Source organism: Lytechinus variegatus, chromosome 12 (assembly GCF_018143015.1).
Source record: "Lytechinus variegatus isolate NC3 chromosome 12, Lvar_3.0, whole genome shotgun sequence".
Lineage (NCBI taxonomy): Eukaryota > Metazoa > Echinodermata > Echinoidea > Temnopleuroida > Toxopneustidae > Lytechinus > Lytechinus variegatus.
In genome coordinates, this window is record NC_054751.1 from 22,360,333 (window position 1) to 22,377,387 (window position 17,055).

General features: G+C 37.2%; 1 protein-coding gene across 1 annotated transcript; it reads right to left on the reverse strand.

Annotated features, from left to right (window-relative positions):
- Window positions 1-5,261: 5,261 nt before the first annotated feature.
- On the reverse strand, window positions 5,262-9,400 carry LOC121425336 (octopamine receptor-like; the record flags this gene model as incomplete). Its single annotated transcript, XM_041621366.1, has 1 exon — window positions 5,262-9,400. A coding segment is annotated over one exon (1,008 nt), but the record flags the coding sequence as incomplete, so codon positions are not given.
- Window positions 9,401-17,055: the final 7,655 nt, after the last annotated feature.

Genomic DNA, 17,055 nt, shown 5'->3' on the forward strand with positions numbered 1-17,055 from the left:
TTTCGATATTTTCCTTGAAATTAAAGTTTCAGGACGAATTTTTCTTTGGTTGTATTTTTATACAGTCTTAGTCTGTCCATAAAGTGCTGTCTGGTCATAGTTTTAAAACGTCCTTAATGTTAATGTCAAGTATTTTCTGAGAGTCAGATGCAACATAAACAGTTTTGTCTTGGTTGTGATGGTCGTCGTAAACACCCAAATGAGGGCGCTAGTCATCTGCGTTAAATTATTGAAGGTAAAGAACCCGCGTTTAGTTTCGTTCTCTTGGCCAAGGTCAGGTCCGTCAGTCTGTTTAGTCCAATTCTCAGGCGCATATCCAGCATCATATCATACAAAGAATTTCAGGGGCCCAGTTGTCTGGGGACAATACTGACTCTATTGTGCTTGTGCATGGGCCCATACATTTCGTTGCCATATAGTTAATGCTGGATATTCTAATGAATTCTTGTAACACCATTCACCTATCCATTGCTAGTGGTCAGTCAAAATGACACGATTTCAGTTGTCTTCTACCATACTATTATTGTTACGTTTCATATTTAGTCTATCTTATGTTGGACAAACGAAAACATATCTACATTGCTATCCTAGATTTCGGTATAACTGTAGCTTGTCAACTGTCCAGTAAGTTATTCGAGTCTCTATTGGTATTTTTTTTAAAGTAAATAAGCGATATTTTAGTCTGTGTTTGTATCGTTCCCAAGTTGTGTTCCAGTTTGTCTCTCAGTTTGTCTCGATTCTGTTTTTTTTAAATATATTTTTGGTCATGTCGGTACCTAGCCCCGGAGAGAACTTAGAAGAGAGGCTCGTTGGCCACTTGGCTTTCATTAGAATTTGCCATTCCGCGTGATACTATTTAGTCTCTCTCCCAGTCTCCCGCCGTATCCCCACGAAAGACCACAAGAAAGTCAGTTAAGGAATGGGCTTCATCAACAGGGACAGTAAATCATCAGTGTATTTAAATCGGGTTGGTTGTGCTCTTTATCCTGAAGAGATCGTTAATGTTGGTGCGAAATGAATTCCGTGCTGCGGAACCACCATCTGGTAGTCGGTTGCGTCGGGTAAGTTGTGTTCATAGTCCTGAATAGCCAAACATACGTACATCTGTATATCTCTCATATCAGTCCGGAAAAAGGGACAAAGGGATGGTCGAGAGCTGCACGAATCTGTAATTATTTTGGATGGGTTCTGAATAGATCTTTAAAGTCAGTCTAGTCCAAATCATCAGTCCGGAACAGGGGTCAAATACGTGGTCGAGAGCTACACGGATGTGTCGTTTTTCCTAGGTTCTTAAGAGTACTTTAAAGTTCGTCAAGTTTTGTAGCCATACGCATTTACACCTCGTGATTACTCATCAGGTCACCCATCTCAAAGTAATGAAGTTAGTCCAGTACCTGTGGGTATAAAGTTTTTCACAGTACTTCAAGAGCGCAGGTATTGTGGTCAGTATGTATGAAAAAAATCTGTGAAATTTGCTAAAAGTTCGTGTGTAACCTTGCAGTATCTGTCAATATCTAGGTCTATCCATTTCATTTGCGTCCAAGTATCCGCAGTGCAGATTCTGTTTGGCAAGCACCCTGCGAGTCTTTATTGATAGTGGCATGACCAATGAAATATCCAGTCTTCATATTTCCGCCCTGGATATCAAAAGTCTAGTCTTTATGGAAATTAAGTTGCCCTGAAAGTCGCAAATCGCAGGTCACTATCGGAGCAGTTATTAAGTTGCCCTGAAAGTCGCAAATCGCAGGTCACTATCGGAGCAGTTATTACGTTGTCAACGTCTTACCACATTAAAAAAAGGAAGAACGTAAAAAAGAAATGTGCAGATCAACCAATTTTGAGTTACAAAAGGTAAATCATTACTTAAGGTTTCGTTTGGTGAAGTAATTTTTAAGTCATCATGCATATGCATTGATGTTTACTCTTTTTAATAATTCAAGAGAATCGGGAAGTCGTCGTCGAATGCCCAGTCTGGTCGTTACGATATTTGCTCTGTTTTTGTCTTCCCGGGCTGCGTAGACAATAGTACCACAACGTCTTGGAAAATATCATCTACGCATTTATTATGCAAGATCGGCAAAGGGAAATAACGGTGTTAAAGGATTTTCTCGTAGATCAGTTACTACTGCAACTCATGGACCCTACTAAGAAGTCCATACTCAAATGAAATGGCTACCCTGTAAAAAGAAAGTCCGATTAACATCTATTATCTTTAAAATATTAAATTCCGATTTCTAAGATGTCTAAGATCTATTCCCTTCTTAATTTAAATATGTACCTTGTTCTTTTTAGAGTATTACTACAGTCGTGTCAATTTGATGACAATTTAGAAGGTGTAATAGGCATATTGATGACAGGGGCAGTGCCGGGGGCAGTGTGATTCAGTGACCAAAATATTAAATCATTTGTGTTTTAAATAAAGTTGTTGTTCTTCTATCCTAATTTTCCTTTCTTCATCTTTTAAGCACTTGAGAAATAAGGTGGGCAGGTGCCAAACATGTATCGGGGGGGGGGGTTCAACCGCCCCCCTCTCGAATCGCCGCCAATGTAATTATTATGATACAGAAATCTGACAAACTGAACAGATATCTATATGAGACGGTTCAACTGGTATACATTATCTGCAAGGTCAAAGTTCGTCCATTGTGGCCAAAGGGAACCTTATCACGAAAGATGTCAGCACAAACAAGTAGTCATTATCAGGGAGTTACCATAGTAACAGTCGGACACCTGAGCTTCTCAGCCAATCAGAACCATGCAAAACTGGCCAGACCTGACAACTTACCAGATGAAACGGCTTAATGGCGCGGCGTAAAGTAAAATATGCAGTGTACTGTTATGTCTGTCGAACTGGTCTAGGTTTCGTTACTATTCTTGTGTATCTTCCTGGATTTGTCATGGATTTTTCAAATGGTTGAATTTGTTCGAGGATATCACTAATAATTTGCTCAGTGAAACCAGTGGTGTACCGTGGGTTACGGCATGGGGGGGGCACCAGCAAAAATTTATAGTCACTTAGGGAGGGCGCGAAGCGCGCTCAGTTGCCAGGTATACTACTGACCTAATAGAGACATTTTAAGGATATGCAGTGCCATTAAAAGGATATGTATCTCATTGATTAAATGATGCAAGCGCGAAGCGCGAGCTGAAAATTTTTGATATTCAGACCTAAAAAGGGGCATTATAAGCAATTTTTTTGGAATGATACGTACCTGCCTCGCTAAACAGACGATGCGAGCGCGAAGCGCGAGCTGAAACTTTTGTATATATTGACCCCAAACGGGGAATATATTTTAGGAATCGATTAAGAGTATACATATCTCAGCATAGTCATCTAATGCTAGTAACATCCTTTGCTGATTTTGTTAGAATTACATCCAAACACATTTAGCACTTTTTGTAGACATGGTAATCATGATTATCATACGCATCTCTAATGCAATACTGCGAGCGCGAAGTGCGAGCTGAAAATTTAGGAAATTCAGTCCTGAAGAGGGGCATTATATGGCTTGTTTGCAGGAATTCACTAAGACCGTACGTATTTCACTAACCTAATAATGCGAGCGCGAAGCGCGAGCTGAAAATTGTTGATATTAAGATAAGAAAAATGGACATTGAAAGAACTGATTTTAGGAATTCATGAAGAGCAGACGTCTCACCAATCAACTACTGCGAACGTTAGCACGGACAGGAAATGCTTTATATTAAGGCCTTAAATAGGGCAATCACTTTAAGAAGTCATTAAAAAGAAGCAAATGTCACTACATGAAATAATAACTCGAATAGCGAGGAAAATATTTTTGGTGTACAGTATATTGATTTGAAAACGGGAGGTTTTAGTACAACAGGATTATATATCTCGTCAAACAGTCTTTGCGAGCACCAGAAACAATAAAGACATAGGCCCTGAGCAAATAATGTTTCATAAAGTTATGAAAAATCCTCCTTTTGTAAAATAACATAATTACAATATGATATAACATTTATAATGAACATAATATATTCATTCCCACTATGTTTCTCTTCTTTTCTCCCTCTTTTTCTCCTTTTCCCGTTTTTTTTTTTTGGGGGGGGGGGGGCAGCCGATGGGGGGGGGGGGGTACGTGCCCCTCCATGCCTCCCCGTAGTTACGCCACTGAGTGAAACTATTTCCTATGTCGGTCAGGGTCGGGTTTGTTGATGTACATGTAAATAAGGTACGGCGGATTTAGTATAAGACTTCAACAAAAATAATCAAAGGTATGAAGTCGTTCAGTCCCTTTTTAAGAAAAGTATATTGCTGTTCTTTGATCTAATATAGAATGAAGAGTTTGTATGGCAATATTTTTTTATAATTGGAAGTTTAATATCTTACGTCTCGTAGGTCTGGTCGGTAGTCCGTTTGTAAAGGTCCCGTGTCCACATTCATGAGCTCTAAGCCTTATAAGGTCAGGAACGTCACTGTCTATTTCTATCTGTTGATTATGAAAGTTTCTTTATAAAAGTTTCATCTCCGTGGTTCATAAATCGAGTCACGTAGAATGGGAGAAGGACCGAGACATTTTATCTTTGCTCTTTTAAACAACTAATAGAACCACCCTGTGCCATTGTCGATCACATCCAAAATTGCAACTCACCCACTACTGAGCGTAAATGCATTCATGTTATGCATACAAAGATTAATACTATTTAGATATCTTTAGACCACATAAACATATGTAGGATTAACTGGTGATCTTTTAGGTCATGCCCTTAGAAAATCCAGTTTTTTATATATATACTAATTCATAATTATAAACCATTTCGTGATCAGTTGATTTAACATCATTTAAAGAGCCCCTTTTTTTTTTGGGGGGGGGCAATACTTTGTCAAACACATGCTGACAGTCTTGGTCAAGTCAGGTTGTATCATTTTATCTGCAAAGTCATCAATTTTTTTTTGTCTCATTGTCAAAGTACTCGAGTATATGCGTCATAATGTGAGTCAAATGGGATCAGAGTCGCCTACCATGCATAATTGTGTCCGACTGGAACAAAATCAGTGTTGAATGCATTGTCAGCGACCATGGGGCATGGAAAATGCATGGACAGTCGATGTGAATTCGTTTGTTTGTGAGAGGAATTAAGTGTAAGATGGCAATTAGGCCCTCGGAAAAACAACAACAAAGCATGCGACGTTAAATATAAGCCTTATAAAGGAACTTACAAAACCATTGAATTTATATATTCTGTGCAAAGGTGACACTATTCGATCCTCGCCAAGTTGGATCCGGCTGTCATCTGGTTACATAAGATTAGTTACAAAACAAATAAATGTGTGATTGAAATCGGGTAATTTGATTGACCAGAAACAAATTTTCCACGAGAATTCTGCATTTATAATTGATAATAAATTTTATGAATTGGGTGTTTATTGTTTGTCAATGTGTAGTGTCACTATCATAAACAAAGTAACTGTCATTTCTACAGTAAATCATCCCTACAAAATGTTACTGATAAGATTGTTTAAGTTGTGTCGTCAGCAAGTCAGTAAGAGTCAAGGCAATGTATAGATATTGTAATGTCAGAACTTTTGTCATTTTCTGAGTTTGCTAGTATCAGTACCATTGTTTTCAGGCCAAGAACGGTTACCGTCACTTTCATCATGTTGCATACACACCTGTAATCAGTTGGCCTACAAAGTATATCCCAGCTCGTCAGTCGATGGATGTATGGGTTTTAGTCTCAAGTTTATAATTATGATCAAATTGTAGGTCAAGCAAGGGCGCCACTTTTTCAATAACCAATATACCCATCCATGAATTATGGTCAAATACTTCTTTTTCTTCTGTCATGTCTGTTAACGTGCTTCGTAATCAGGTAGCATGTAGCAATTGTTTAAAGTCGTTGTGGTCTTATGCTTTCCAAAAAAATAACTTCTCGTCATTGTACAGTTCTTTCCGTAATAGACGATGAAGTTGAACATGATGTTAACTTTGTGAAATATCGGTTTAGTACGAATTTTGTCGTGTCGATTTGAAGAAATAGGGGATTGGTCCGGTTTCATAGGGGTTTAAGTTATTCGTTTGTCCTAATAACAAATTCAAATATTCTATACTTTTACCAGTTTATTAATATAAACACCCACATACTTATAAACTTTTCATAGGGGTTTCCGTTTAATCCATTCTGGGATGATATAAGTTATTGTAGAACAGATTAATGTTGTGAGTGATTTCTAGAACATGCAATAGTCTAACCGAATGGTCACCTGGTCATGAGGAACGTAACGTACTTACTATTCAACTTACAAGTTAAATTCATAAAACAAAATCATCAAGAAAGAAATGAAATCAGTAATGTTTGCCACCGTCATTATATTTGATGGAAATCTTAATCGGTACACAAAACCTGTCCAGAGTCCAGTGAGTCCAGGATTGCTCTTGTTGGTGGAACACTTACGTGCTCCCTGTAGGGTCAGAAGTTAGCGCGAAAAATCGTAACTGTCCAATCTTTTCACTCGTCAATAGAATGTCAGTTTCCTGCTAAATTTATAGCTTTCCTACTCTAGCTTTAGATAACTTCTTTGCGCACTTTCCTTTCAAGTCAGTCCTGAGGCGGTCTACGAAGTGAAGCGATCCATAAGACCGTTTTGTGACGTAGCAGTGAGGATCGCTTCCCTGGACCCCTCTCTGTCATGTCTGTTGTCACAGTATTGCTGGATGGTTTACAGCTCCCACCGAAAGGGTTCAGTAAGTCCCTAGTTTTGGATCGGTCCGGTGTCTTTAAACGAGGTATTTATTATAAATTAAGTTTGGTCAGAGTAGCTTCAATCCTTAGTCCGAACTCCAATTTCAAATATCGAAGTAGACAGATTTTTTTTAAGAGATAGTATCAGCATGGTCAACATCCATTATCAAATGTTTGATGGATCACACTATAATTTCGCTTTCTATCCCTACTACTGACATTCATTATCATAAAATACTAGTTTTCAGTCAATTTGTTAGTTGATTGTGTGTTCGCTTGAACATGTCCTGGTCAAAAATCTGAGTGCTCACGGATTGGTTGTTTTTACTAATCTGTCCATACGTACGTCCGTCCGGTGTTTAAAATCACACTATGTTGTTTAATTATTGAAATTCTGTCTGGACTAAAGGGGAATTTAAGCCAGATCTAATTTACAAATTAGGTTGGTATTATTTCAATTTAAAGAAAGTAAGGGATTACTTCAAATGTTTCGTTATTTCAGCCTATGCACCTAGTATTCTCAAGCCTTTAATTAATAAATAGGCATTTTCAAATAGAAATTTTAACATGCGAAAGCTTGGATATTTATTCGGATTAGTTTTGGTTATGGTAAAAATAAAATATGTTCTTCTCATGGGAATATCCACTGATTCAACGTTTGCACAACTATTTCGTTTTTTTCACTATGGTTGATTTATCACGTGACCTAGTATAACAGTTGTATCGCCAAGTTTATCACGTTTATAATTGACCTGCTGCAGCGTAAACATTACATCATTACTCAGCATGGGGATAAAGGTGACATATTATGGGTATAAACATTTGTAAATTCATAAGACAGAAGTTTCATAGAACAACGGAAAGAATGGGAGGGCATTGGCTTCATTGGCTTGTGACCGTGTTGTAATAATGAAGGATACAAGAGTTAGCACAAATACTTTACAGTGCGTCCCACAAAAAAGGAAACATGTTTTCAGAGATAGATTCCACAATTATTAAATATATATTTACTATAAATTTGATCCTCATGGCAAAAGTGGCATCTCATCTTTTATTTAATACCAACAGCTAAGGAAATGATGTACGCATGGCAGAAAACAAACAATAAATATGGAGGCATATTAGAAATGATTTGCGCAGAAATTACGTGTGAATCTGAATCCACACTTATTTCAGGGATCAGCGAGAGAAGCTTAAAAATAAATGCCAATGAGGCAGTCGTCGAGTATCAGTGCACAGTCGTCATATCACCAACCAATCTTGTCCAAAGTTTCTGAGCAACATGGTTTTGACATTGAAATTTTAAACCTGTCTTGCTCACTAATGCGTGAAGTGTTCGTCTCATGTTAGGTATCAAAATAAAGAAAAATAATTAAATTATGTGATTATGTAAACAAAAGTCATAATTTATTTGCCAATAAAGAAAAAAAAACACATGGAAATCCCGGTTTCCTTTTTTGTGAAACGCACTGTATATTTATTAATTTGAGAGATTCCTGATGAGGACCCTAAAAGAAGGTCACGGATGTTCTATTCTGAATATGCATTTTATTTTTTTCTTAGGTTTGTGGGCCGATTCAAGGAACTCTGACATTGTTGACGATTGTGAAGGCTGAAAGACATCCTGACCCTATAATTATGACAATAATTTGAGATGAACGTGAACTTAGAGAGTTTTTCTGTTTCATGAATGTCTTAGGCTTGATCTGAATGTTGACGTTTCGTTTATGCGGAAGGAATGACGACGTTTTTTGCCACAACATATTATTCTAATGAATGCTCTTCTATATTCTTTGTTAAAGCACGTGTATATACAAGGGTTGAACGCCGAGGACACGTAACCGAGCCACGTAAAGGCGATAAAGAGTTCATCAGGTATCTGACAGCTAGTACAGAACCCATTGGCGAGATGCATGACAAAGAAAGGCAGCCAGAGGATGATAAAACACGCAAAGACAACCACAAGAGTCTTGGCCGCCCTCTTTTCGCGTTTGTTCGAAAGCATTTTCTGCCGCGTATCCGGCACGGCTTCCACCACGGTGCTTCCGTACCCAAGTTTCTGTCCTGACTTACGATTCATATGGAAGCTGATTCGAAGCGGTCGTCGACGATAGTCTATCCCCGGTGAAGGAGGCGCTCCATTACCCTGCACTGTAAGGTAGGTTTTGTCCGGTGATGGCGGCGGTGGTGGAGTGGAAGAGCGTGATCGCGAGACATGCTCTCGCGTCGGTGACGGTTGAGGTGGTGGAGTCTGTCCGACGGAACGTTGTGCCGCCAAAGCTTTGCGTCCACGTAACTTGCGCACAGCGCGAACGTCCACAACTATCATCACCGCCAAAGGCACATAGAAGGAACCCATCGATGAATAGATGATGAATGTTTTATCGAAGAACCCACAAACCTGTCCATCTTCGCTCAATGTCTTTTCAGGATTGATGAATCCCTGGATGAAGAGTGGAGCACAGATGGCAATGGAAATAACCCAAACGGGGATGATGGTGCCCAAGATTCGCTTCTGAGAGTTAACACGATCACGTGAGTACATCAGCGGGAATGTTACGGCAAGGTAACGATTGACTGCGATGGCGCAGAGGTGGAGGATGGAAGCCGTGCAGAGTAGAACATCAAGAGATAGGTGTGTGACACAAAGAGCTAGGCCAAATCCCCATCCTCCTCGAACCTGCAGATAACAGAGAAGAAATACGAAGAAGAAAAAAAAGATAATGATATTTTTACTTGTAAATCAAATGTTTTATTTCGTATTGATTTTATAGTTGCATTAAACAAGGTCCATGCTAAGGTTAGATGAGATAACTTTTTTAATCACTTGTAACTACATTTAACCTTCAATCAACAACTGTCACTTTCACACAAACAATAGGCATGATAGAGATAAAATATATTAAAGTACTTTCTGTTGAGAAAAAGGACTCCGTAAGAAGACCTTGTGTTTTCAAAAGAAAACATGTTCATTCTTTGGTTGCCGGGAATATAAATCCTTCAACATAACCATTAGCATTCAGTACCTACTTTTAAATCATATTGAGTGGTTATTAATTTTAATGACATGTACACAAGAGCTGTGTGTATAATTATCATGATTGATTTAGTGTCACTTGTGTAAATATACTTCGAAGGGAAGGATGCGCTACTGCAGCTGTAGCCCCCATTAACGGTATCTTGCAAGTATGAAAAATGTAAAGGTCATCTCAAGGGAACGGCCTATTAATGTCTTGTAAATTTTTGCAGAAACGCTATTGATCCTCACGTAGGAAATATACCATGGTTACAAACGTTTAAAACTTAAACGAAAATGAGGTCACTTTCTTTCGTGCCATATTATATATATTTGTGTTTGTATCCTCTTGTATAATGTATTTATATTGATACTGCTATCCGTGAACAGATCGTAAAATGTTTCCGGACTCAAATGAAAACAATTAGGGAAAATGCAGATGCAGTGATTGGTTCGTATTGACAAAAGAAAGCAAGAAGAAAAGATGGGTAGCTTGTCAATTATTCGAGTAGAAAATGGCAGAACGTGAATAATACAAGCGTTTTATCATGTTGTTGGTCGTATAGATGGTATAACTGAGATTTGAAACCACTTGTGTAAAGTTCAATCCATTCAAATACAACTATTTCAGGTGACCAGGCACAAAGTACTCCGTTAATCTATTCCGGTAGGTATTGGTGACTTTGAGGCAACAAATCTCAAGCAGTGTACTTTGAGAAGTCAACTTTGATGTTCCTAAAAAGGCTCGTTACCACGGACAAACATTTTATTCCCCGTTGCTCATTTTTGGCATACCTTCCCTTGTGTTCTTGCGAATATTCCTTTGTGTGGGGGTCAGTAGTGGGTAAAAGAAGATTCTGTACGCGCCAGGTAGATTTCCTCTGACATGATTAAACATGAAAGGGGCAGTGAGAATACATCCGTCTGCAGTTTTGTCCAAGTGGTTTACTTTGAAGGATGAGCTTATTTAGAATGTGGTCTAATCATCATGAACTAATCGCATATTTCACTCTCTGCTGTTGGTTCAGCTGTAAACTCCTATGAAATTGAACGCATCCAATTGAATTTGGCGTGGCCCCAGGCAAGATCTATTCACTACGCCACTTTAACTAATCTAACCAAGTTGAAAAATTAAGCAAACAATTCGAGGAGTAGGAGGAGAGATAGACAAGGAAGAGAGATCCAATGAAGCGCATGCATGGGCTATAAGGAAGACACGTCGATGAAGACATGCAACTTTGCGAAGTTGTATCTGAGAGTTGTTTAAATGACAGGGCTTTGAACATCATCTACATCTGGCCTTCGCCACATTTTTTTGAAGCATATGGAAACCCTCAGGCTGGCATGTTTTACTCAATAAAAATGACTTTGTGATGATCTCTTCATTCCCCACGCCGTTGTTTTCCGAAGAACAGAGAGGCTGTTTTTCTCGAGCGATGATCTTCTTGTCACCTTGGAACGTCAAGCATCATCTTAATATTCAATCTCGGGCTAGATGATGCTTGGAGCGGTTTCCTTTGAAAAAGAAAAGAGCTCTTTCCTTTTTTGACGTTTGCGAAAGGCGAAGTTATACATTTGTATGGAAACTATAACGAGAACAGGGGAGAGTCGGAAAGAGAGAGGAGGAGGCGGACAGAAGGGAGCAATCGAGCAAGAAACTATATCGAGAGAATTTTAGAAATACTAACTTACTTATAGGTTAATGTAAAAAAAACAAAGAAGAACGCATCAACATAACAAATAGAAAATTAATGCAACGACAAAACATTAACAGTCTAGAAGTGGAATGATGAGGCTTGACATTTCGATTAACAATCAATTAAAACCAATTTAAGAATTGACGGATACACATGAAGGAATAAGGAAGGTTATTTGTTTTCATGGCCATCCTAGTATCAACGCTAATTTCAATGAACACTTTCATATCTACTTTAGATGTACTGTTAGCTCCCTTTTTCATTACATACTCTCCTTTTCTCTCTCACACTCTCTTTCTTTATTCCACACTCTATTTCTATATCCCACACGCTCTTTCTCTATTCCACACCCTCTTTCTTTATTTCTCTCCATCTCTCTTTCTTATTTCACACTCTCTTTCTCTATTTCACACTCTATTTCTCTATTCCACACTCTCTATTGCACACTCTCATTCTCTTTCCCACACTCCTTCTCTCTATTTCACACTCTATTTCTCTATCCATCACTCTCTTTCTTTATTCCACACCCTCTTTATTTCACACTCTATTTCTTTATTCCACACCCTCTTTCTCTATTTCACTCTCTATTTCTCTATCCATCACTCTCTTTCTTTATTCCACACCCTCTTTCTCTATTTCACTCTCTATTTCTCTATCCATCACTCTCTTTCTTTATTCCACACCCTCTTTATTTCACACTCTATTTCTTTATTCCACACCCTCTTTCTCTATTTCACTCTCTATTTCTCTATCCATCACTCTCTTTCTTTATTCCACACCCTCTTTCTCTATTTCACTCTCTCTTTCTTTATTCCACACTCTCTTTCTCTACCTCCACACTCTTTCTCTATTACTATTAGACACTCTTCCTCTTATAACATATATATATATATATATATACATACATACATACATACATACATACATATGTATATACATAAATTCTTACTCCATTATCTTTTAGTTCTCTCTCTTTCTACTGTAAACTTTTTCTTCCTTTAACAAGCTGCCCCCCTCTCTTCAATATTTTCAAGATGTGAAAGGTATTTACGAGCTGTGAACATTACATTGTGGTAACATTCTATGTCACTATACTGCGGATGAAGGAAAACACAAAATCTTTTTATATTTCTGGAGTCAATTTAAATGTCTGAGTAATCTTGAGATGTCGATAATGTGAAATAAATCCAATGCCGCACTATAAATGACGTCACGACATACCTGGATCCTGAACCAGGTCCTTAAATCGGCAACGTTATGGTCAGCTTAATGGCAACAATATTCAAAGCTATTTCAACAGAATCCAAGTATACGAATATCATTTGTGGCTAGTAACATCTAGTGTTTGGAAACAACCTCTTTGGATTATTCTCTCTAGTTTCACATAATTTGTATTGAGATATTAAAGCATGAAATAATGATTACCGATGTTTATTTTCAGCGTGTGTTTTTCCACTTGTTCCGTGATAGATTAACCACCAAAACAACAAAAAAGAATTAAACACGATAAAGCTTTAGGATAGGGGTCAGTATGATATTCAATTGTTGTGTGGTCGAAAAATGATGGGTAAGGAGATCCTCGGTAGTTTGTTGTGCAAGCCCTTCACTCAAATTAATGGTCTGAATGTGGAGCCTATATTGCATTGTGTACCTCATTGAAATAGTAAGTCTTATCTTTGCTATATTCTTTGCGTGGAGACCCACTAGTTAATCAAAGTGTCAATCAGGGTCTATGCCTGTAGACTAGTTTCTCGAGTGCGTTCATAGATACTAAATCATAATCATTAATAATATTGTCAGCAGGTGTTCAATGAGATGTGAACTGTTACCTAGCATAATATCAAAATCTGGCAATCATACATAATATGTACATTTTTAGTATACAAGGGGTTCGATTTTGCAACTTAGAAATTCCGAATTGGGAAAACCATTACTGTGCGTAATTTGCATTTTTTTATCTGAAAGGCGAAAGTTACACCTATCAAAAGGTGGTCAATGACCATAAAGATCTAACTGTAAGGGTGTTCCTCTTGATGTAAGTGAGTAAAAGAGGGTGGGGGAGCAAGCGAAACACGAGAGCAAGCAGGAGTGGGGTGGGGACTAGAAAAGGGTAGAGTTTAAAGAGAAAGAACGTGGATAGGGCGATTGTCAATCCAAACACACATCTTTTGCACGGTGATGGATGGGGATGTAATTTCAAAAGTAAACCCCGGGACGTATGTAGGTGGAGTACCCATACGAGCAAGGATATAAGATCTAAATCTATTATTTGAGCATTCACTGCTGCTATACCCACCCGCTGCAGTGATTGATGAGTTGTGAGCCTCTGACTGGCCTGATATAGTCGTAAGTCAACATCGCTATCGCCCTTTTGAGCTGTCTTCTCGACCAATCACGGGCCAGGAACAGTATCTATTCTTATCACGTGACGTGAAATGATTTAGGTCCGAGTGCCCTTCAGGTAGAGTATGGGGGTGGAAGTACATTTATAAACCATCATCCAATTTTGGATTATGCCTTCAATTTTCAAAATTCATGCAATAAACAATAATCAAAAAAGATATCTGGTTAGATTATAGATTTGGCTATTTTGATTCGTATATTAGATTTTTAGTAAAGATTGACCGAATGAAAACTGGCGAGACGCTGGCCTAAAGCTTTGGTATTGGATCTTGTCAAACTTTACAGACGTATGAACAAAATGAAGTGAAGTATGGTCCGTGGGCGGTTGTTTCATGACGTTCTTCCTAAAGTTAAGAGATATTGGCTTAAAATGAAACATGCTTATTCTTGGGGAGAATATTATGTAAAAAGCAAGTTTGATTTTTAAATTTACTCTCAACATTCGCAAAATTACATAACATTTATCATTATTAAAAAAAAAGAAACATGCGTTTCAGATTTTCAGCAAATATTGAGTAAAGCATTATTTTATTTTATAAAGTGCAAGTAAGAAAATAGTTGAAAGTCAATTAAGCCCGTTGGCTTTTCTTCATTTAGTTAGGTTATTCTGTAGAGAGTCTATAATTTGCACAGACGCGATCATATTGTTTACGATAAGTTATCATCATTATCATTGTTACTGTTATCAAACATCTTGTGAAACTTTTCTTTCCTAGTCATCAGTGTTTTGATTTTTATTTCACGTTATATCCCTTTAATCTTAAGAAAAACCCTTGCCTTCTTACAAATTCAAGGACACTCCTCAAGAAAATAAAGAGTCTAAAACTAATAATTTGATGAAAATCATGAGCAGTATGATATTTATCGTGATTATAGTGATCATCAAATAAGCTCTGTCCTATCAAAACCCGCGGAGATGAATTTCCAGGTCTTAGAAATGTCGCCCCGAGGAATATCTTAAGCTGATGAATCGAGACGATGACGCCCTTAATAGACATGGGCTGGTATTAAAGGATGAATTATTTAATATTTCTTTAGTAACTTTCCGATCTTAATCAACTCTAAAATTCTTGCTTTTTAAAATTAATTGGATTTACTTCCATTTCGTTTGCCAAACAGAAAGAGATGTAATTCAAATTTTCATGGTTTGACTTATTTTAGATATATCCTATTAGGAATTACAATTATAATGATATTAGGATATTGTCATTTAGCGTGATGACAAGGTCTGAAATTTGATTAAACTTCCATTTGCAATATTTTATCAATTATATTAATATGAGGCTTTGAATATTGAATTTTTACATATAAAACCAGTCAGTCTGAGGAAAAAAAAAACGCTGTCAAATTGTATTGTAATCATTATGTGAAAGACGTATAATTATCCATTATTTCATAGGAAAATAGTTTTTATCTCTATGCGAGTTTTGGTGTTCTTATCAATATCACACGAAACATTCCAAGTCCATTATGACGTCACAATTCATCTCGGATATTTTATCACTCGTATCGTTTCACACGACACCCTCTTCCGTCGAGGCCAGACCGATGGGGTGGTTTACGTTAGTAGAAATGTCATGAAAACATATGTATGTTTATACAAAGTAGAGTAGATGTACAGGACGCTGGAGAAGATTTAAGAATCGTCGTTTTTATATTTTGTATCGTGTTTTGATCTCCGATTTCATGCTCTCGTCGTGGTTGATTTTTTTGGTCATGTACAATATATAATGTGTGCAATATATCTGCTCCTGCTGAATTTTAGAGGTATATACGCAACGTCATCTTGTCTGTATTCTAGTTTGAGCGAATCCGTGCTATTTTGTTGGAAAATCATTTCATCCCTTGGGTGTGGCACTAAGTTTTACTTTCAATGTTGTTTACGTGCGAAATATTTCCTAAAAGGAAATATGAAATATTCACTTCTTTCAAATGATTTAGCGTCTAAAATCCTCCATGAAACGGAATACTCAAGTTTTCAACAAGGTAATATGAAAAATGTATAGTTGAATGGAATGGTAAAAAAGAAATACAAAATGAGGGGGAGAAGGGGGGGGGGTAGGTGGGAGAGAGAGAGAGAGCCAGAGGGGCCGTCAGAAGATATTGAGATGTATGTGTAAAAAAAAAGAATTGGAGAAAGATTGCATTAACAAGAGGATGTGAAAAGCTATTACATGTATTCGGAAAATATTAAAAAGATGAAAAGAAGTATAAGAAGACAGAGGCGGGAGAGGTAGAAGAAAAGTTGGCTTTTAGAAATAGATTTGGAAAAGCAATGAAATGAACATAATAATAAATGAAGAAAACGAGCTAATAAAGACTATTTGATACCTGAAGATATCAAATTCACAAAATATAATAATCTGCGGATAAGTCAATTTTCCAAGATAAATATCTCATCATGCCAGTATTTACCTGAGAATGACTTATGATATTAAAACTTATCTTTCCGTAATAACCATGAAGGATAGTAATGATAGAAAACAATAATCATGCACTCATTATTTCCTGACTCGCTTTTGCTCGAGGTTCGATACAGATTCGTGATCTCCTTCAGGGTGACTGCTAATGAAATTGAATAATATTTTTATTATACTGATGTTCCGAACTCATATTAAAGCAAATATAAGATTGCATTGCCTTCTCAGTTTATTTAGACAAACAAGCAATAATGAATACTCGATCACATGAAAAATTTCCTTCTTGACTAGCATGAAAATAATGTAGATAACTGATAGGGTACTAATGAAATATAAACCAATCCAAAGGAGGAATGCCTCCATCGTTATCACTCTGGACATATGTGGCATAAACTGTAACTTAGATAGACTCAGTTTTTTGTCAGTAATATCACTAACCATCTTCACTCGTATCAACCTACTTGGCTCTTCTTGAATAGGAGATATATCTTTTACTGACTTTTGGTGTATTAGATTTTATTTCAAGGTTCTTAGGAGCGGAACCTGTCTCTTTTATCAGTTATATTGAATATTATAAAGTTATTTTAAATAGTTAGGCAATATTCATTTTTCAGAAAGTATAAGCAAACATAAAATCGCCGCTGGCTAATAATTCCATCTTGGAGTTATACTTATGCCAATTTGATACATATTTTCATTAAATCAAAGCTTGCATTAAATTTTCATCCGTTTTGACGGTATAGGTCATGAGTAATTTATTGTCAAAAAGAAAAAAAGCAACTTATTGGGAAGTGTTGAAAGAGGCAACTGA